This window comes from Panthera pardus, unplaced genomic scaffold (assembly GCF_024362965.1).
Source record: "Panthera pardus isolate Hobbes unplaced genomic scaffold, ASM2436296v1 HiC_scaffold_25, whole genome shotgun sequence".
Lineage (NCBI taxonomy): Eukaryota > Metazoa > Chordata > Mammalia > Carnivora > Felidae > Panthera > Panthera pardus.
The window spans coordinates 68,458,370-68,479,185 of record NW_026526821.1 but is presented as its reverse complement, the minus strand read 5'-3'; the positions used below and the strand labels follow the sequence as shown (position 1 = coordinate 68,479,185).

At 36.9% G+C, this 20,816-nt stretch overlaps 1 protein-coding gene across 26 annotated transcripts in view; it reads left to right on the top strand.

Annotated features, from left to right (window-relative positions):
- NRXN1 (neurexin 1) overlaps positions 1-20,816 on the top strand; it is a 1,129,526-nt gene that overhangs the window by 1,086,368 nt on the left and 22,342 nt on the right. For 17 of the 26 annotated variants that reach the window (XM_053890675.1, XM_053890679.1, XM_053890683.1 and 14 more), the window contains one exon: positions 17,651-17,738. In XM_053890675.1, the coding sequence (XP_053746650.1) occupies positions 17,651-17,738 (88 nt within the window). The remainder of the gene's footprint in view (positions 1-17,650; positions 17,739-20,816) is intronic. The other 9 variants (XM_053890684.1, XM_053890676.1, XM_019419355.2 and 6 more) reach the window with 1 other exon arrangement.

Genomic DNA, 20,816 nt, shown 5'->3' with positions numbered 1-20,816 from the left:
TTCTGCTTTATTTTCTTTATAATTTCCTATTTGCTTTGTCTCTCTTCTTTTAATTTACCTCTAACGGAAGGATGCTACTGACATCTATTGTTTTCTTCTGCCCCACTTGTGTCACTTAAGAATCAAATTTTGAAACCAATAGATGGGTATGAAATTGCTAGGTCACTAGCCATTATTTTTAAACCTTGTGGAAGTTAGGAGAATCAACTGGATTCTGTGACATTGAAAGGAAATATATTGAGCACAACCTAATTCTTAGATGGATAAGATTCTGTACATTTGAGGAATGGCAAATAAGATTACTCGTTGAAGCAGTAGTTAATTGGGCAGAAACTAGAGTCTTACCAATAGAAGTATTAGGAATTTAATTTTTTAGTGAAGCCCTCACACTTCCTATTTAATTGTGTTGGTTTTGTTGGTGTTGTTTTTGTATTTTACTTTAATTTTCTCTTCTAAATAAGGGTATATAATATTTGTTGATGTTGAAATTATAATTTGTTGTTATCCTAATCTTTTGGATTCAATATTCAAGGATAAATAATGGAAGGGTAGGCAAAAATGGTGTCACTTATAATAAACTGTCCCATGACAACTTCCTTACTTTAGATTATGGTGAAATAGTCAATAGTCTAACCACCTTAAAGCCACTAATGGTTTTAGATAGAAACTGTCACATTTAGCTGAAAAGCAAATTGTTGAGAACCAGTACATTTCCGTTCATTGATAAAGCACAAGGCCCTGTATATTTTTGTTTCATCTGTGGCTGTCAGCAAGGCATTTCATGAAATAGAAGATTATTGAATTTATTTATGTATGTATATACTCATATAGTTTTAAAACTTTTAACTTTGAAATGATTAAAGATTCACACAGTTACAAAGAAAAATGCAGGGATATCCCTTACATCCTTTACCCAACTATCCTTGTGTTAACATCTTCCATAACTGTAGTCCAATATCAAAACCAGACTATTGACATTACTATAAATCATAGAGCTTTTTTAGATTTCACTGATTACACATGCATTTATTTGTATATGTGTGGCTGCATGCAATTTTATCATATGCATAGCTTCTTATAACCACCACCACGAAGTATTTAATTGCACCATTACTAAGAGAACTCCCTGTGTTATACCCTTGATTAATTAGATTTTAAGGGGACCTGGGTCATCTACCCTAACCTACTTTATTGGGATGGGGAGTGTTTTGCCTCAGGTCAATTGGTTAGATAGTGATTGAATTCCTAGTTGGCTCAGAATGCTGTGTCCTGTCCCAGACCACTTTCAGACATCCCACCTTTCATTCTTAATTTGTAAAGTTAGGCAATTATTTTTCTATAATTAAAAAAAAAAATTTAAATGTTTATTCAGTTTTGAAAGACAGAGAGTGAGTGGGGGAGGGGCAGAGAAGGAGACACAGAATCTGAAGCAGGCTCCAGGTTCTGAGCTGTCAGCACAGAGCCCAACACTAGCTGGAACTCACCAACTGTGAGGTCATGACCTGAGCTGAAGTTGGGTGCTTAACTGACTGAGCCACCCAGGTGCCTCACTACAATTTTAAAGATAAGAGAATTGAAGCAAACAAAAGTTTTAAGGTAGTTCAATTGAACAATTTCATCACAATTCTGGACTTTAAAAAAAATCAGATATTCTAATCCTATTAATGGATGCATAACAGGTTAAGGGAACATTAACCATCAGCGTGAGCATTATTGATATTTCACACAAAGCATGTATGTGATACATGTAATCCACGTTGCTTCATAGGGATTCAGCATGCTGGCTGAGAGGGAGAAGGTAGTCAGTTGTCATCTGTAAAGAATCCCAGAGATTTAGCTACAAATTATATAATCAGTACTCTCCATCAAAAGAATGGAATGTCTCCTCCCTCCCATTCACACACAAACACACCAGATAATGTAGAAATTTGTTTTCCTTTCCATTTTGCCTTTAATGCTTACATTAATTTAGTTACCTCTTATACAACTATTGAGGTGAGGTATTGGAGTTGGAAACAGGGGTATCCTCTTTGGAACAAGTTTCAATGCTACTTACTTTCGGAATGAATCTGGTTATAGAAGAGCAGAACAGAAATTATTTGGAAAGATTGGAGGATCAAAGACTTTTCTACTATATCAGCATCATAGAAATTAGAGATGCAAAAAACCCATTAGCTGATTTGCCCTATTTCCATGGAAATTGCAGTGAACATTTTTCAAAAGACCTAATCTATTTTTGTTTGAAATAAATGGGAACTCAATGTATATTCTTGTTTAGAACTTGAAACTGCTGATTGTTGTGTTTTCTGGGTTGTTTTTCTTTTTAGATCCACTTGACAGTTTGCATAGCTAATTATTACGTTCTCATTGTTTAATCTCAGCATTCCTGTAGGCTTTTTACAATGGGGGAGGGTGGAAAGCAGGACTACAGTTTAAAGTACATCAACAAGCTGTTAAATCAAGGAGTGGGGTGGGGGGAGGGATGGAGAGAATGAGTGTGTGTGTGTGTGTGTGTGTGTGTGTGTGTGTGTGTTTTCTGGAAGATGCGTCAACGTTAAAGCAGCAAAGTGGATTTTAAATAACTACCAGGCTTTGGTAGCTATAACACTTTTGTGAAGGTTTTGTTCGTAACCAAATACAGAAAATAGTGGAGTCGCTTGTGGCCTCATTTTATGTAGGGCACTTTGTATCATGATGGGTCATTTGCAACAAAGCTTTTGCTAGGAACACTAAAGAACATGCAATCTTAGAAATCCAGTTTGTTTGTTTGTTTGTTTGTTTGTTTGTTTGTTTGTTTGCTGGTGAATGAACTTTCATAGATGGAAGGACCCTAATAATTTGAAGACAATTTGTTACGAATTATGTCTTATACCAAATAGATAGTTTTAAAATTTTCCTTTTTTAGTATTCTGTGAGTTCCATTTATGGGGAAGAATGCTTTTGTCAAGAGTCACTGGTTTTATTGCCAATGTATCATGAAACCATTGTGGAGGATTCAGAATTTAGAAGCATCAAGTGAACCATTTAAGACCAATTGAAGTAGTGATGGTTCAAATGAGATAAAATTACTTTTTTTGTATGTCTTCTCATTGGTGGTGGTGGTGGTGGTATTGCTTTTGGTAGGGGGTGTTTGAAATACTGACTAGAATTACAGACTTCACCTTCTTTCCTGCATTACAGGGTAGGACTCTTCTAAAAAGATGCTCCACAATTCATTAGACTGAAAGTTTGCTTTAACAGAGCATTCCTAAATAATTATCATGCTTCTTTAAGGATATGTTCACTTTGGATGAGAAAATTAAGGTAAAAATACAGTAGAAAATTTTTAGAGTTAATTCATATTGAGAGTGAACCCTGTGTTTACAACAATGGTGAAAATGTTTATTGTTGTATTTGTGTATACAGTTTCCCTTAGAGCAGCCAAACTAGTGAGAATGACCAGCTAGGAGCAGATAATGAGTGACTTGAATATCTATATTTGCATAGATGAGTAGATAAATGGATGGATGGATGGATGGATGGATAGATAGAGAAATACTATCTTGTAGTTTCTAGTTGCTATAAGCAACAGAGACAGTTATTTCCAAGCCTTTCAAGACACAATGAATGGCAAACATTGTGTGCCTAGCAATTTGAACCTCCACATATGAACTCTTGAATGCTTGAGAGCTAAGATGAAACTCATACACATTCTTGCAAACCATTGCCATGGCAACATACTTAAAATTTCCAAGGTCTGTCTCCCTCGAGTCTGCACCTGCAGTTAGCTTATTGTGAAACAAAAAGAAGGCTTTCCAACTTGAAAATGCTTTGGAATGGTTGGAAGAATGTTTTGAAATAAAGTGGAGTTTAAAAGTTGAAAAGCAAAATAGAACGTTCAGGGGAAAAGTACATTTGCATTCTTCATGCAATATTTAGCTTTTTTTCTCCTCCTACTTCACAATATTCTAGGCGAGGGTAAATGTGGATAGTCTACCTATTGTAGTTATTAGGATATTATGGTTTTTCCCACTTTAGTGAAAAACCTGCTGCCTCCTGGCATGCTAGGTAACATATGTACATGTCCTATAATAATAACGAAGGCAAGAATAGCTAAGATTTACTTAGTGTTTATTATGCAACAAGAACAGTGTTAAGCACTTCATTGATCATGATTTTCTTAATTCTTAGAAGTACACTGCTGAGGTTGGTACTGCATCCTTCCCATTTTACAAATCATTGAAGTTCTAATAACTCCAGATTTAAACTCTGACTCTAATGTTTATGCACCAAATCACTGGATGCAGTGTTACAAGCTCCCATAATCAGTCCCAGCACTCCCCAATTTGTTAAGTGAAGAGCTGGTTCTAGGAGACCAGGAAAGGACGTACCACAGACAGAATCTCTCTACTCAGAATACAGAGTTAATCATGAATACAGCTAAACCCTTGCATGGCAGAACCCGTTCTACCCATAAGAACAAGCAGACACAGTCCCCAATCTTTAGGTGGCTTGGTCACAGACAGTAAGGCAGCCACTTTCCTTATTCTCTTGCTCATCTCTCTCCCAGCAACCTCAGTGGAACACTCGGAAAATAGATTGAGGTATTTGGAGTCTAGTTCCAATAAGGTTCCTTGGACTTAATGAAATAAGAAAAGCCTTGTTGAGAATTATCGTGGTAAAAAATGTAACTGAGTGGGCAACTTAGAAATAAACACATACCTTCATAAGGAGCTATGTATTTTGAGGAAACTAACAGGTCTCTGGATGTTAAGCCACGAGCCTTGGCTGATTGCTTTAAGCAGCTGGGCTTTCCTGTTTGAGAACTTCTCTGACCCTCTTTTTCTTAGAGCCAGTTTATTATTTTTCAAAATAGAGAACCTTAATTATCTGGATTTCCAGCTCAAAGCAGATCAAAAGAGTGATTTTGGAAAGGGAAAAGTGTGTGGATAAAGGCTGACATGGATAGACAAAAGAGAAAAACTAGTAAGAGCAGGCATTGATTAAAAACTAAAAGAGAAGCATGAGGACCTAGGGCACAGGGCATCTGCCTACACTTCGGCATCTGAGATCACCGCTGTGTTGCAGGTTCTGATGTTTCTAACAGTGATACCAAACCATCAAGAAAAGCTTATCTTCTGAACCTTCCGTTTAAAAGGTGACGCTTCTGCTATTTCAAAAGTTCTCATGATGACAACTGGCATTTTTTTGTGTGACTAGAAAGCGTATTTACTGTCCTAAATCAGCAGACATCCCAGAATTCAGAATTAAGCAAATGGGGCATAGGTTGCGGGTGAAGGAAAAGTGCACATCTAAGCGGGAGAGGTATGATAGCAAGTTAGAGGAAATGTGTCAGAACTGAGTGGAACAGACTGTAAATGCAGGGCTGGAGAGAGAAGAGCCGTCCAGGAGAGGACATGGTTAATCACTTAGTCATCGAAGTGTGTTACATGTGAATTTTACTTATCACAGTGCTTTTAATGGCCAAAATGATAATAATAATAATAGTAATAATAATAATAAGTGAATAGTAGCTGAAGAGGAAGTCATTAAACAATCGCTTAGCCAAATAAAACACTCAAATACCTGTGGGAAGAGTTCAATCAGATTTCACCTAAATGAAATGTGCACACAACGACAGGATCTCTAAGGAAGTGCCTAGTCCCCAACAGAAGACAGTTAGCAGAATTCTCCTGTAGCATCTGCGTGCACATTCTTCAGTCAGTCCTTGAGCTTGGCAGGGGCTGCTGAGTGCTCTCTGGTCTGATCTGACGTTGGGTGATGTAGGCAAACTTCATTCCCTGGTACTTATCAAAGGCCTTGTGTAAAATTTTCAGTAAAACTTAGGGCAGAATGGCAAAAGGCAAATCATGTTTGAGAAACTTGGGAAAAGCAGCAAGTGATTCCTGCTGCTGTTTTTATCTTCCACTTGCCCAAACATGGAACTGGGAGCAGTGGAGGGAGGGGGATGCCAATTGAATAGAAGGCCAGGAGGCAGGCTCACATTCAGAATCCAACGCTGAGCCAGGTAGTGATTGGATCCCACACACCTGACCAGGCCACATTAGTCTCCCTCTCTTTACTGTAAGGGAACTGGAACAGATATCTCAGTGAGTCTCCAAGCTCTGAAACAAAGACAATTTGATGAATTCTAGGTTACATCAAACAGCTTAGGGAGAAAAGAAGAGCTTCCTGGCTTTTCAGTCTATTCAGATGTGATGTTTTTTGGGGTGTTTTAAAAAGTGCTCTCAGCCAAAGCATAAGAGACTCTTAAAAACTGAGAACAAACTGAGGGTTGATGGGGGGGTTGGGAGGGAGGAAGGGTAGGTGATGGGCATTGAAGAGGGCATCTTTTGGGATGAGCACTGGGTGTTGTATGGAAACCAATTTGGCAATAAATTTCATATATTAAAAAAAATAATAAAAAAATAAAAATAAATAAAAAGTACTCTCATATCAAATATGTAATTTGCTCTGTTTATAAAATGTTTAAACATGGAGGTGTGGATTTAAGTTGGAAATTACACCTCCTTTGTGAAGAGAATATCTGTGTCTAAAGATCTCAGGAGATCTCTGTCTTCTAAGGCTATTCTTTATATGCATATCATTGAAAGGTAGTCCAGAACAAAGGGAAGTTACTGACTCTGTGGGATAATAAGAAATATATATTTGGTCTTTGTCCCCACTTCCTGACATAGCTCCTAAGTCCCTTGGACTTTCCTGGGTGCAAGGAGCATCTTTTGTTCTAATAAGTACATGCTTGGTAGGTTTGTAGATAGTTTTAGAATGGGACTAGTAGCCAGAAAGACCAAGCCATAGTTAGAAGCCTAGAACTTTCAACCCCCACCCCCATCCCTAACCTTCCCAGGAGGGGAGAGGAGTTCAGGATTATAATTCATCATGCCTGCATGATGAAGCCTTCATAAAAACCCCTACATGACAGAATTAGGAGAGTTTCAGAGCTGATAAAGTCATGAAGGTGCTGGAAAGGTAACCCACCTGGAGAGGGCATGGAAGCTCCATATCCCCCCACCCCCTCCCTATCTTGCCCTTTGCATCTCTTCCATTTGGCTGTTTCTGAGTTACATCTGTTTATAATAAGCCAGTAGATGAAAAAAAAAAAAAAAAAGATCTCAGTAGTCCAGTGGAGGAACAACCCTTCCCACATGTTGTAGGGAGAGGAAAGTGAGAATATATACGGAGCCAGCTATGTCTATATAATAAATATTGTCAAAATACCTTCTAAGTGCCAGCCACTGTGCTAGACAGGGCCTTTCTAGCCCTAGAGAATTTAGTGCTCTGTATAGTCCTGTGTAATAGGGGTAAATCACTTCATTTGTATTTAGGAAGAAACCTAGAGAAGTTAGGGAACTTGTCCAAAGTCTCACAGCTAATAAGTGGCAGAGCTGGGACTTCTGCCCTATCTGTATAACTCACGCCTGTCCACCTCTTTCCATGCTCTGTGGACAGGGCTCAGTGGAGAGCAGCTTTCTGCTCATAGACAGCCTCCATTTGCCACATTCCTGAAGTTCTCCATGCAACTCAAAGTAGAAATGTCTGGCTCTCTGTTATATTCTTCCACTGCATAACTCTTATTAATCAAAGATATTCAATAAATGATGATAAGTGGATGAATGAACTAATGAAAGAGCAAATTCATGGAAGAATCAGTCAAAAGATCTCAATTTTATGAATGAATTCTGTCCAACACATATTTCTTGGTCTAAATTTGATGGCTGGACTCAACCAGCCCTTATATTCATCCAATTTATTTCAGGAGGAAAATAAAACTTTCATCTTGTAGTTAGGTACTAAAGAAAAACATAGAGGTATAGTTTCTTTACAATAAACAAAAGTATTTACAATGCAAGACTATTGAAGTAGAGTTCTGAGGAGACAGGCAGAATTAGGGGCAGTGAAGGGGGGGACCCAGAATTATAGTCAACTATTTTTTTCTCAGTTTTTTTCTATAAAGCAAGCTATATCTTATTGCTTTCTCAAAGGACAGGACTGCTTCATAAAAACAGGCAGACCAACTTATTGCAAGATATTTTTAGCTCTTCCTTCTTTCTAACTTTCAGTCTTTCTCTCTTTTCAGTTAAAGGTAATGTCACTTCTTGCTACTGCTCTACCATAAATTTCCAGCCATGAGGTATAATGTGGAAACCAGTTATAAAGTTTCATTGTCACTTCTAGAGATGTTAGAGGCAGATAAAATCTTTGAAAAAGTGTGATTTTTTGCCACAATTCTCATGTCCCACTCTTAGGAGTCATACTCCTGGAAAATAATCTATACTTGTTCACTCTTATTTTGAGACTTAATGAACTGTTATAAATGAGAAATTGTGACAAACATATACCTCAGTGTAGTGAGATTAGAGAAGATGACCATCAGGAGTAAGGTTATTTGACATGATTCTACCAATTCAAGTGTCATGAGTAATATTTCTTCTGTTTTTAAAATCAAGATGAATCATGCACTCTGAACTTTATTTCCACATACTTATTTTCATAAAAGGTTTAGACTGTGATGACTTTTCCCACCTTTACTGAAGTATAATTGACAAATAAAATTTGTATACATTTAAGTACATGACAAGGGCTTGATATATGTATACATTGTGACATAATTCACCGCAATCAGTGGTGATGACATTTTAAATCAACTCTACTGAACTCTTGTGATAGATATCTTGGGGATGTTAAGCATGGAAAAAAAACTCTATCCCACAGAAGTACCTGAGATAAGATAAAGCATACATCTAAACCGTTCCCAAACTTGTAGATTTCAACGTAATTTTGAAAGGCAAATACCTCCACTGTTTTGATGTACTGAGAAAAGATTTCGGTCTTAACTAGTGTATTGTTTATTATTATTATTATTATTACTATTTTAAAAGATAGAATTAGCACACACTCAAGTTGGGAAGAGGAAGGGAGAGAGGAAGAGAGAAAATCCTAAGCAGGCTCTGTGCTGTCAGCCAGAGCCCAATGCCAGTTTCTATCCCATGAAACATCAAATCATGACCTGAGCCGAAATCAAGAGCCAGACACTTAATTGACTGAGCCACTCAGGTGCCCCTAAGCTAATTAGTATATTGTTAATCCATAGAGAAGACACAACCATAAGCAGTGTCATGTTGTAACTATAGATACAATCATTATAATAGGGAGCATTATGTGGCAGGGATCAAACCTCAAGTACATCTCTTCCTCTCAGCTTCTTTTCCCTTCCTTCTCCTCTCTCTCTCTCTCTCTCTCTCTCTCTCTCTCTCTCTCTCTCTCTCTCTTTCTCTTTCTCTCCCTCCCTCCTTCCTTTGATTAATAGTGTTTGCTAAGTGATCTGTATTTCCCACTCACCTGTTCATTTAGATGCTCTAGTTATAATAGGGCATGCATTAGAAATAAACTGTGGATGCAGAGATAAAGTAAATGAAGTTGTCACCTAGGTCCCAGGAAAGTGAGTAAGGAGGAGAACTTGAGAGGACTCCAGTGTCCTTGCATCTATATGGTGACTCTCCAGGACATGAGGCCTGGAGAGGAGGGAATGACAGTGCCAGGTATGGATTGGTACTACCTACCTTGTACATTACCAGTGAAATTGACACATACACCCTAAATAAGCAATGCTGAAATGAATCCTATTCTGGTATAAAGGGAATCAGCCCAAGCATAACAGCATTTATGAGAGGGGCTAGTTGGATGAGAGAAACAGATCCCATTTAACTGAGGGTACACTCAGAGGATTTCGGGGCATGAAAATGAAAGTTATTCAGTTATGTGGATAGTCGGCTGCCCTTTTTGAACTCTCCCCAGAACTATTCTTTATAGTGTATATGAAGAGAAAAAATAATTCCTTATTAGTTGTAATAATAGCATAGAAATACCACATTGTGGGAACTTGGATATTTCCAGAGTGCTTTCACGCATGTCAAATTTGATTCCTACAACATCCCTGTGAAATAGAGAAGTTATTATCATTCACATATAAAAATGATTGTATATAAATATATAGTACATATATGTTTACATGTATAGTATATACTTACATGTATAGCATACATTTTCTTAAGTACTGTTGAGAACACAGAAACTAGTCTCCTTATATGTGTGTGTGTGTTTTCTTCATGACAATTTTAGTGGTTACTTATCTCAAATCCAATAATTTCCTTTGCCACCTTTTAATTTATCTTAAATGTATTTCATTGTGTATCTTTATAGACTATATCACATCCTTTAGAGAACAAAATGGTTTTGGATGGATGGATGGGTGGTGAATGGATAGATGAAAGTCATCTGGGGTAGGATAAGACAAAATCACAACCTATTGTGGTCAGTATGGTCTCATAGTTTTGCCATTAATTAGCACTATCATTGCGGTCAAACAAAAACTATTAATTTTGTAGCTTCTGTTTCTTGATATATAAAGTGACAAGTTTAGACTAAGGATCACTAAGGTCTGGCCCATCGCAAGAAGATGTGTGACTGCTTGACTAAAACATGGTTCATTCTATCCCCTAACATGTTAGACGCCAACAATGAAAGCTTGAAGTTTGGAAACATGTTAGTTGACACTATCCATCATTGGCATTTTACAATTATAAAAAATATGTTTGGGCATCATTAGCAGTAAGTATTTTCAGTTCAACATGTGTGACGAATTAGTTCATTCAGTCAAAATGGTTCGAGTAGAGATCCATATAGACTTACCTAGAAACCTAGATTTGTACTGTAAACATCTGTCAGTATTCATTTAATTTGGAAACGGCCAAACTCAGTGCAGAATTTTGGACTCATGTCCAAAAGCAAATCAAATAGAGAGGGAACACAGTTGGTCACATACATATTCTGATTTCTTTTTTAGGATTTCCACTCCACTACCAGCCGTCTTTGGAGGTCTTATACCCCCAAATTCTAATTAATGCAAATCCAGGAGAATAGGTTATTACAATACCTATCTGAAAATTTAAACTGCACTTTAACTTTTTCTTTTGGCCAGCTCTCCTACATTACTTTGACTAAAAATGTAAATGCAATATGAGCAATAAAGGTCATCAGTAGCTTAAAGAAATAGTACAAGAGATATATACTATCTTTTTGAAAACATAAACTTAATTTCAAGTTTTATGACACCAGGTTTCTCCTTTGCAGGTTTACTACTTTGCATAACTTTGCTAAAATATGATGTCCTTTTTTGACTAAGCGGAAATCCTCATTCTTTTCTTTCTTGCATATTTCCTTTAAATTCACTTTTTTGTGGCATTATTTCCACATTCCAATCTTCCCTTTTGAGTTTTGCCTGTTCAGATGACCACTATCAAATACATATAAAATGCATGTTAAAATGAGTAAGATATTGTGATCTCTTTACCATGGTGGGGTTTTTCTATCCAACCCACTTTTACTGTTCTGGAACCATTGCATACATTTGAAATAGTCAAGAAAATTTTGAAGAAATTGAATGGCTTTCAAGTCTGCCTTTTCCCCCAAGCAGACAGATGATTTATGGTCACTTTTTGTAATAACCTAAGGCATCAATTGGGGAAAAAAAAACATTAAAGAAATGTGAAAGCTGGCTGTTTTCAGAAATGTTAAGCTTTGCCCTAAATATTCATGAATGCTAGTGTTCAAACATTCAAATTGGGTAAATGAGTGTACAAATGGGTATTTTTTTTTGAGCATGCACTTAACTGTAGTGCTCAGAATAATAGCACCTCCACCTACATTCTGCATAAGCATGTTATTAGTGAATATTTAATGAAGTAATAGTTATGGGAGCACTGCTACATTTCAAGAAAGCTAAGCCATTTAAATTGAATTGATTGTTATTTGTATCAGTGAGTGATTTGTTCCTGTGCTTTACAGAACAGAGTAAGCACAATAAGTTATTTGCAGGTGGGAACTACAATTTATACCCTGCTAAGTAGTGACCATATTTTGTGCCCATCAGAAAATGCTATGTATACATGAGGTATACATGAGGTGTTTTCTTTTCGTTGATAACTAATTGAGCCTCACTTTTTTTTGTTATTCATGTGCTGGAGCTAAAACTCATACTTCCCATGTTAGATCTCACTTCATTGCTTTTATTTTTATTAGATTAGTTAGCCATGGAATTGACATCTTTATGTGGCATCTACTACTCAGAGAAATAATTGACAAATAAGAGCCAAAAGCTTGACTGAGATCATGGAAACTACCATAAAATCTATGCAGAGACTCCAAACTCATTTTGCACCTTTAATAGGATTGTTGATTTTGTTTTTAATTTTTTTTTAACATTTGTTTATTTTTGAGAGAGAGAGCGAGAGAGTGCAAGCATGGGAGGGGTAGAGAGGAAAGGAGACACAGAATCTGAAACAGGTTCCAGGCTCTGAGCTGTCAGCACGGGGCTCAAACCCACGAACCATGAGGTTATGACCTGAGCCAAAGTGGGACGCTTAACCAACTGAGCCACCTAGGTCCCCAATAAGATTGTTGATTACCTGAAATTGCCAGTTTGATGTATCTTTATTGGTTTGATTTGGTCAAATTGACTCACAGTTCAGAAATTGTATATATGTGTTACAACTGGGTTATTTTTCTGCAGTTTTTCTCTTGGCAAATATTGCCACTTCTCCCATCCCCTGGAAACTTCTTGTCTTATAAATTATTAGTGCAATGTATTGAACTTGGCTTGGGCAGTCTATAACACTAATCATGAATTCTGACTTTTTTTTCTTTTTTCATGAAAATGTGGCTGGCAATAAGTCCTTTCTGGAGAAACTGCCAGATTCAGTCCTGAAATCCAGACATGAATGCTCTCTCTCCTCCAGAACAGCTTCACATAGACAAAAGTAACAGTAAGATCAAGTGTCCACCAGTTAGCAAAACATGTCTCATATCAGCTAGGTCCATACTCAACCCTATCTCCTGTCTCAATTCAGTTTAAATGTTGATCACAGCAGTGAACGATTTGGGTAAATAATGCTATACAAGTGAACACCCTTTATTGAGATATTTTTCAGTGTTGTATTTGGATGTATAGCCATATAAACTCTTGTTGTTTAGAAATAAAGTTTCAATCACAATTTTAGAGTAAATCATGAATTTCTTTGTGGACCTCAAATTAATAGTGGGCATAGTTTTGCATAGTGTAATTTGTTCTTTTGTCCTGATAGATTTTTCTTGTAGGTGTTTTCATCAGAATGTATCCGTCTTCAGTAAAGCTGTTTATCATGAGGAATAAAGTCTAAAGATGCTGTTCTTAGTAGAGATATAACATTACAGACTAAGTTTATCCTCTCATCATATCTTTTTAACACACAGGTATGCATTTGTTCTGTATTTTAAAAAGTGATAGCAGGATGCCTGGATGGATCAGTTGGCTAAGCGTCCAGCTAGCTCTTAATTTTGACTCAGGTCGTGATCTCACATTTGATAAGATCGAGCCCCACATCATTTGATAGGCTCTGCTCAGAGCACGGAGCCTGCTTGAAATTCTCTCTCTCCCTCTCTCTCTCTGCCTCTTCCTTACTTGCACTCTAAATAGTAAACTTTTTTAAAAAGTGATAGCAAGTGAATATGCAGCAAATTCCACCATTAAAGGTTGGGGGGAAGATGCCTGTAAATAAGGAAACAAAGAACAAAAATACACGAGTTTCTCTACTTTCTAACCCACCAAATGGTGTCTCTGGAATAACCCTGGCTGTTAAAGAAGTTAAATAAATTGGGATAACTTCTTACTATACACATCCTTTCTCCCACCCGTCCTGATTACATTTTTGTCTCTATAACATGTTGGTGTGTTACATGGAGCATGATGAATTGAGTTTCAGTGCCTTTATTTCTTGAATTCTATTCACATCATTTTTTCCCCTGAAGGTAAGGAGACCTAGATATTTTTAGCAGACATTTTGAACAAGTACAGATGCTTGCTGCATGAATGTACAGGCCACTCTGAATTAGGGAAGACCAACATGGCACTTTGACCTGTGAGTGGTTAAATGCACAGTTAGGGACATTTGTCTAAATGGACATTTATGTAAAGCTAATGCTTTTGCTTGATTACTATTCTGTCTCTTTCAGCAGGTTGTCTCTTTTCTGGAAAAGGTTATAAACATCAGGGAAAGTATACTGAAGAATAGAATTGATTAATGTGACATATTTGAGTTTCTTTCTACCACTCTCTCAACAGCATGTCATAGAAAGACAGCTCCAAACACAGTGAATTAAATTTAAATTACACAGCTTTGGCTAGAAGATTGTTCAGTTAATTCAGCCTCCAAAATGAAATTTGATTTTTTTTCCCTACACTGAAGCCACTTCCTGATTTTTCATACAGTGATGATTTCTGCCAAGTCATCTATTGATTTGAGATCTTTTATTCAAAAGACTATTGCTGGTTTTCCATTTCTGAGAGAAAAAACATGAAAAACAAGGATGTATATTCATTATACCAGGAAAAGTACATTAAAAATTAAAATACAGTTTTACAATAGGGTCGTATTTGTACCGTAATTTTTTTTCTACTCAAGGAGGGCTATCCGGTACTATTTATTTTATGACATTTTTTGTTATTTTAGGTACTATGTTTTGTGAAAGATAACACTGAGAACATTCTCACGCTTTCTGTTTACTGTGGAATTGTTCCAGAAGAATGTAGAAAATAGGTCAACTTTTTAAAGAAAATTTAAGTTGGGTGGCCTAAATAATTTAGTCTGCATGAAACACTGTCCACTGAGTCACACATTTTTAGTCCATGAATTTATTTTGAGAAGCAGCCTTCGTTATTTATATTTGATGTTTGATTTCTGATTCAGAATGTAAAACTAGCTGTGAAAGATGGAAGCTTAGTTCAACCAAGTACCAATATAGCTACTGTATTTTGATATAACTACTTAACATGAGATCTGAAAAGTTGAAAATAATTCACACATACAACTTCCGGCTTAACGTCTAAAATTATATTATTTAAAAATATAGTGCTAGAAAAGATGAAATCAGTGTTATATTTATTGAAATAATAACAATAATGTAATTGTTGATAGTATCACAGCTTTATAAGCATTTGCAGTGTGGTCCTGTTTTTGTGACTAATCCTTACAACAATAGGTACTCTTAGGCTCTCCATTTTTTTCACAGACAAAAAATTAAGGCACAGAACAAGTGTTACACTTTTAAAGCAGGGTTTCTCCACCTCTGCACCACTGACCTTGTGGCTCATAAAATCCTTTGTTGTGGAAGGGCTGTCATGCGCATTTTAGGATCTTCAGCAGCTTCCCAGGTCTCTGCTCATCAGACCCCAGTAGTAGCACACTGCCTCCATCAACCCCCCTGCCCAGTTGTGACAACTGAAAATGTCTCTCCTCCTGCCCCAGGTGAAGGAGGAGAAAGGGGGCAATACCACTGCTGGGGTGCGAAGTACTGGGTTAAAGAATCTATTCTCATTGCCAAGTGTATTCCATAGTATGTATAAACCACATCTTCTTTATCCATTCATCAGTTGATGGACGTTTAGGCTCTTTCCATAATTTGACTACTTTGAGAAGGTAACAGAAGGCCATGGGGGAAGGGAGGGGAAAAAACAGTTACAAACAGAGAGGGAGGGAGGCAAATCATAAGAGACCCTTAAATACAGAGAACAAACTGAGGGCTGATGGGATTAGGGAGAGGGGAAACTGGGCGATGGGCATTGAGGAGGGCATTTGTTGGGATGAGCCCTGGGTGTTGTAAGTAAACCCATATGACAATAAATTATATATTTTTTTTAAAAAAAAGAATCTATTTTCATCCTTCTCATCCTCCTCTTCCCCTGTCAAGAACAGAACAACAACCCTATACTGATTTCATGAATACAGTTAAAGTTCCTCAAGGAAATGAGAAATTCTTTTGTAACCTTGAAAGTAGCTTGAAAGAATTTCTACTGTGGTTGAGAAAAAAAGTAGCTTTCCACTTGAGGTTGGCTTTAAAAAAAAAAAAAGGCAGATAATCTGCTCTGGGGTGAACTGGAACAATTGACCTGCAAGACCTCATAATCCAATAACTTGCTATTATCAAGTCAGTTTGGATGTTATCCTGCAAAATGTGCTCATGCCAAGAGGAGGCTGGATTCTGCCTTTTGAAGCTCACTTTAATGAAAGATACCTGCGTGACCATCACACCAATTGCTGGTAGTTACAACTGACATGAACAGTTTCAGTTCCAGGAAAACTGATATTTTGAACTCTCTCTTTTAAAATAGTAGCAGCAAAATAAATGAATCCAGTCTCCCAACTGTCTCTCAGGGGAATTAAGAACAAAATAACATGGAACCATCTCAAAATGCTACTTAAATGCTCGTATTCATTTAAAGTTACCTCATGAAGCCTTAGCATCTGAACAAATTCTTTATTTGAATGTGCAGCAGAATGTCCCTGCACTTGGAAAAACTTTAGGCTGAGTTCTTGTCACAAAAGTGTACCATCTTTTATCTTCATCATTTTCAAGGTGGCGCAGTTTTCCTGAGATTGATTTATTTATACTTTAATCTCTGACTATATTAAGTGCTCCCTTAATTAAAGTAAGTCATGCCACATTTCTTTTTTTTCTTTAATATAGGATCTCTATATATTATTGTAATTCCAGTTTTAAATCAGGATTTCATCAGGGTTGGTGTTCTGAGTATTGTCTACACAATTATAATCCCCTTAATCCTTAGCCAATGTAATGAGATATTTTCTGTCATATATATGTTGAGTTCTGTACTTTAGCATTAGCCAAATCTGATGCAAACCTTCCCAGTTTCCATGCAATATCTATTCTGAGTTTACTGCTGCTTGTAAGTGGCAGTAAAGAACAACCTTTGGTGCTTGTAAATGTGTTGATGATGTGACGAACTGCTAGGATTTACATACTCTGCTTTTTATTACAGTGATGGTTATCTTTTTTTGCTGTAAGTGCAATGAAGCAACTAGAATGTCACAGAGAAAACTGTCACCTCCATCCTCTTGCCATAAAATATCATCCTGCTATACGTTTCTCATTTATCATGAAACCTCAATAATGAAAAGGACAATGGTGAAATGACATCTGCTACCTGAATATTGCAAAAATAAGAATCAAGTGTGAAATCTCCCCACCCCCAATTCCTTAAATGGATATTTGCTTCCCTTTAACACATCAGTGAAATATATTCTCTGCTTAATCTGTGTTTCCTAATAATGACAAGCTATATCTCAAAGATTCATCAAATTCTACCTAGTCGTGAATATAAAAGGTTATAGCTCTTCTGCTTTTAGGAAGCTAAGCACAAGTACTGCATAAAGCCTACTGATGCATACTTTTAGCACTCCAGGGTTGTAATAAATTTCCAGTCATCTGCTTCTGGCAGGTTGTTTTAAACCTCTGTATGCTACTGTGTGCAGCTATTCTGTGCAGTTGAATGGAAGGGTATCTATAAGTTGGCTACGACCACTTCTGTGCCCTTATGTAAAATAAGCTGTAATCAGCTTTACAAATATGTGAATTCTTTCATGAGAGATCTAAAATAGATTGCAAAATGTGGGCTCTGTGTTGTCATAAAGAGAAATAATGAATTGGGTTTCTCTACCTATCAGGAAAACACAAATGTGTTTCATGTGTCAATGAGACAAAGATAAGAGTATCTGTTAGATCCCTTTAAATTAATCTACTTAATGTGATTCTTTTACAGACCACAGATGACATCCTTGTGGCCTCAGCAGAATGTCCCAGCGACGATGAGGACATTGACCCCTGTGAGCCGAGCTCAGGTGGGTTAGGTTAGTCGACTTTTTTTCTTACTTTTTTTGCTTTACTCTAAATCTTTGCTGCATGCTTTGGTCCTTAGAAGAAGCTTGCATTTATATCTAGAAGTCCACCCCATTGAACAATGCCTTATTGTGAGATAAGGGGTTTTGCTTTTTACATGGATAAATTTCCCCACATTTATTGAAAAACAAATTTTAAAAACAAAACCCACCAAGATTATGTATTTCAGAAGAAGCAGTGGGGGACAGCACACAAGGCTGATATCTTACTGTTCACATTCCATTAACTCACAATGTAATTTTTGTGTATAACGGTATAATGGGCTTTCCCTTGGGTCACCTGTAGTAAAATTGTAAAGCTTAAAAATTGCACTGCATTGTGGAGAATTATTTGACCTTTCTACTGACAAAAAGTCCCCACCACTCATTCTGCCAGCAAATTATCTTAAGTGATAAATTTCTGAATTTCAGAAGTAAGAGTATTATGGCAGTAGTAAAACAAACAGCAGGTAGAATCCTTGGTACATTGAATAGAGAAATATTTGAGTCTTGCCATGTCTCCCTAAATTTAAGTTGAGGCATTTTAACTCTATTGATGCATAATTTCTCCTCCTTCTTTGTGATATGGTGTGACTGACTAACACATAAATACTGTTTCCAAAGCAGCTCTGTACCTTTAAAGTGGTGGCTATGAACTCTGAAAATGAATCATTCATAGGCTGGGTTTGCTTTCAGATATTCATAATACCAAATATCAGGGTCATTTCCATTAGTTTCCTCTGTAAAGCAGTGTTTCTTCATATTCAATAATTTTCTTGTTTAGCTGAACAAAGCGAGTAAGATAAATAGAGACTAACCACTCAGTTACTAGTGACCTCTGTAGCTGTCACATGGAATCCAAGAAAACTTCATGTCACCATAAAATAACTAATTTATATTCTTCTGAGGAATATCGGTTTAAATTAAATCTATTCATTTTGGTATTTGGATTTTAAAAAATGGTTCAGGATGCATATCTTGTGTCCCTTTTGACTATCACAACCCACTGACCTGTAGCCACACACTCTAAGCACATGGAGCCACTACTGGGGGCCAGCAAGGAGCTTCTCACCTTTCAGCTGGAGTAGGTCAGGAGATACAGACATGTGTTCGTATCCTCTTTCCTCTGGCCTGTATCCCACCAATCAAAAATTTCAGCCTCCAGAATGTGATTAGAACTCTGAGGATCATCCATTCCATTCCTCTGGTTTACTGGTCTCTACAACAATTCCCTTTTGGTTGTCTGGACAGATATGGTCACTTTATGATATGATCCTAGGTCCCTTTGCCAAATTCCTGCCCCTTTTTCACTGGTATTCACTCTTTCTGTGTTCATGAAAAAATAAAAATTAAAAAAAAATAGTTATCTCTTTCTTGTCCATTACATCAACCCCATTTGTTTGCCTTCTCCTTCCTTAAATTTCTTCTTTCTGTATTTCTCTTACTTTCACATGCCCGATTATGACATTGTGTTTTATATCTGGTTTTCGCTAAGATCCTCCAGCATGGATTGTTCATAAAACAAAGTCTGGTGTTACGTTGTACATTTGTGTGTGTGTGTGTGTGTGTGTGTGTGTGTGTGTGTGTGTTTATATTTATATTTGATTTTGCTTTCCTAATTAGCATTTTCTTGAGAGAAATTGATTTTTGCATTATTTTTCACTATGTTAACATAGTGCTGAAAACAGTATAGATTCTTACTAATTACAGTACTTACTGTACTTGGTTTTCTTCTGGTCTGAATCTTTCTTTTGCTGACTGAGTATAGGCTATCATCCTCTATGTATATATAGCATCCTTACCCTGTGTACCTAGGAAATTCAGTAAGAGAACTCTAATTGCACTTAAAATTGTTGCTTTTTTTCCTCTTGACCACAGCTAAGTGATCCAGTTCTTCTAGCCATTGCTTATAGGTCTTACTAACCATTCTTTATAGATTAGTTTACTGCCTCCGCCTTTCTCGGGGGACACTGGTCCTAACAACAGGACAGTAGGTGGTGGGGAGGAGAAGAGAGGAGAAAAAGAGAAGATTACCCTTTTGTCGTCCTCTCTCCTTTTTATTCATCTGATTTGTGCGGGTTTGTTAAATACTATAGCATGATGGAAAGTGAGGAACAGTTTGTCAGCAGCCATACTGTAGATAATAATCTTTCTGTCCCATTTTCTTCACCACACTTACCACTGTCAGAATCTTGTTTGCTTATCTGTTACTTGTTCATTAATGTTCAGCTTGCATCCCCCACAAGAAAGTAAGCTCCATGAAGCAGGAACCGTGTTTGTCTGCCTGCATGGATTTGTTGTGCGAATTTTAATTTTGTTCCGCTGCATCAGAGTGTGTTGTCCAATATACAAGGCACAGCAGCTGCTGACTGTATGTGATGACAGCTCCTTCGGTACTCTCGCACCAAGCCTGCTGGAACTTCCCATCCTCTCCCTCCTTGTTTCTTTCTGCACTCCCAAGTTTTCAATTCATCAATTCTCTTAAGGCTTAAACTTCAAATTCTGTTGCTCCAATGTCATCTTTCTTTGTAGGCTTTTCTTATGATCTTACCTCTCCTTGATAGTGTATTTCATGAATGGTTTCTCTTCCTATATTACATTTTGTAAGTGAGAGCTCTTTTCTATCATTGGCTTTTTCTGTCCCATCCCCTATGATTTTTTTCACACCCATCTTTAATAATTCATGCAGTGTTGCTCTTTTGGCAGACTTGGCTCTGTGTGACAGCTTCTTATGAAGTCCTTAGAGTATAGGATTTTTTTTTCCAACTTTTTTTTTTTTTTGTCTAGCGGTGTTTTTTTTTAAATCATTTTCTAATCTGAATATTGTTTCATTATAGGATGCTTCTCCTGCACATCTTTGTTTCTCAATGTACTGATGTCATGCTTTTTTTAAATTTGTTTTTCTTGCTTGCTTTTCATCATCAATACCAACATAAAATAACATGGACGAAAATTGTAGTTGCTGATGTTATTAGACTTTAGATACTGTTAGGCATAACTTGATAGAAATCATTTTAGATATCACTAGGTCATATTTTGGGAAACTGATTT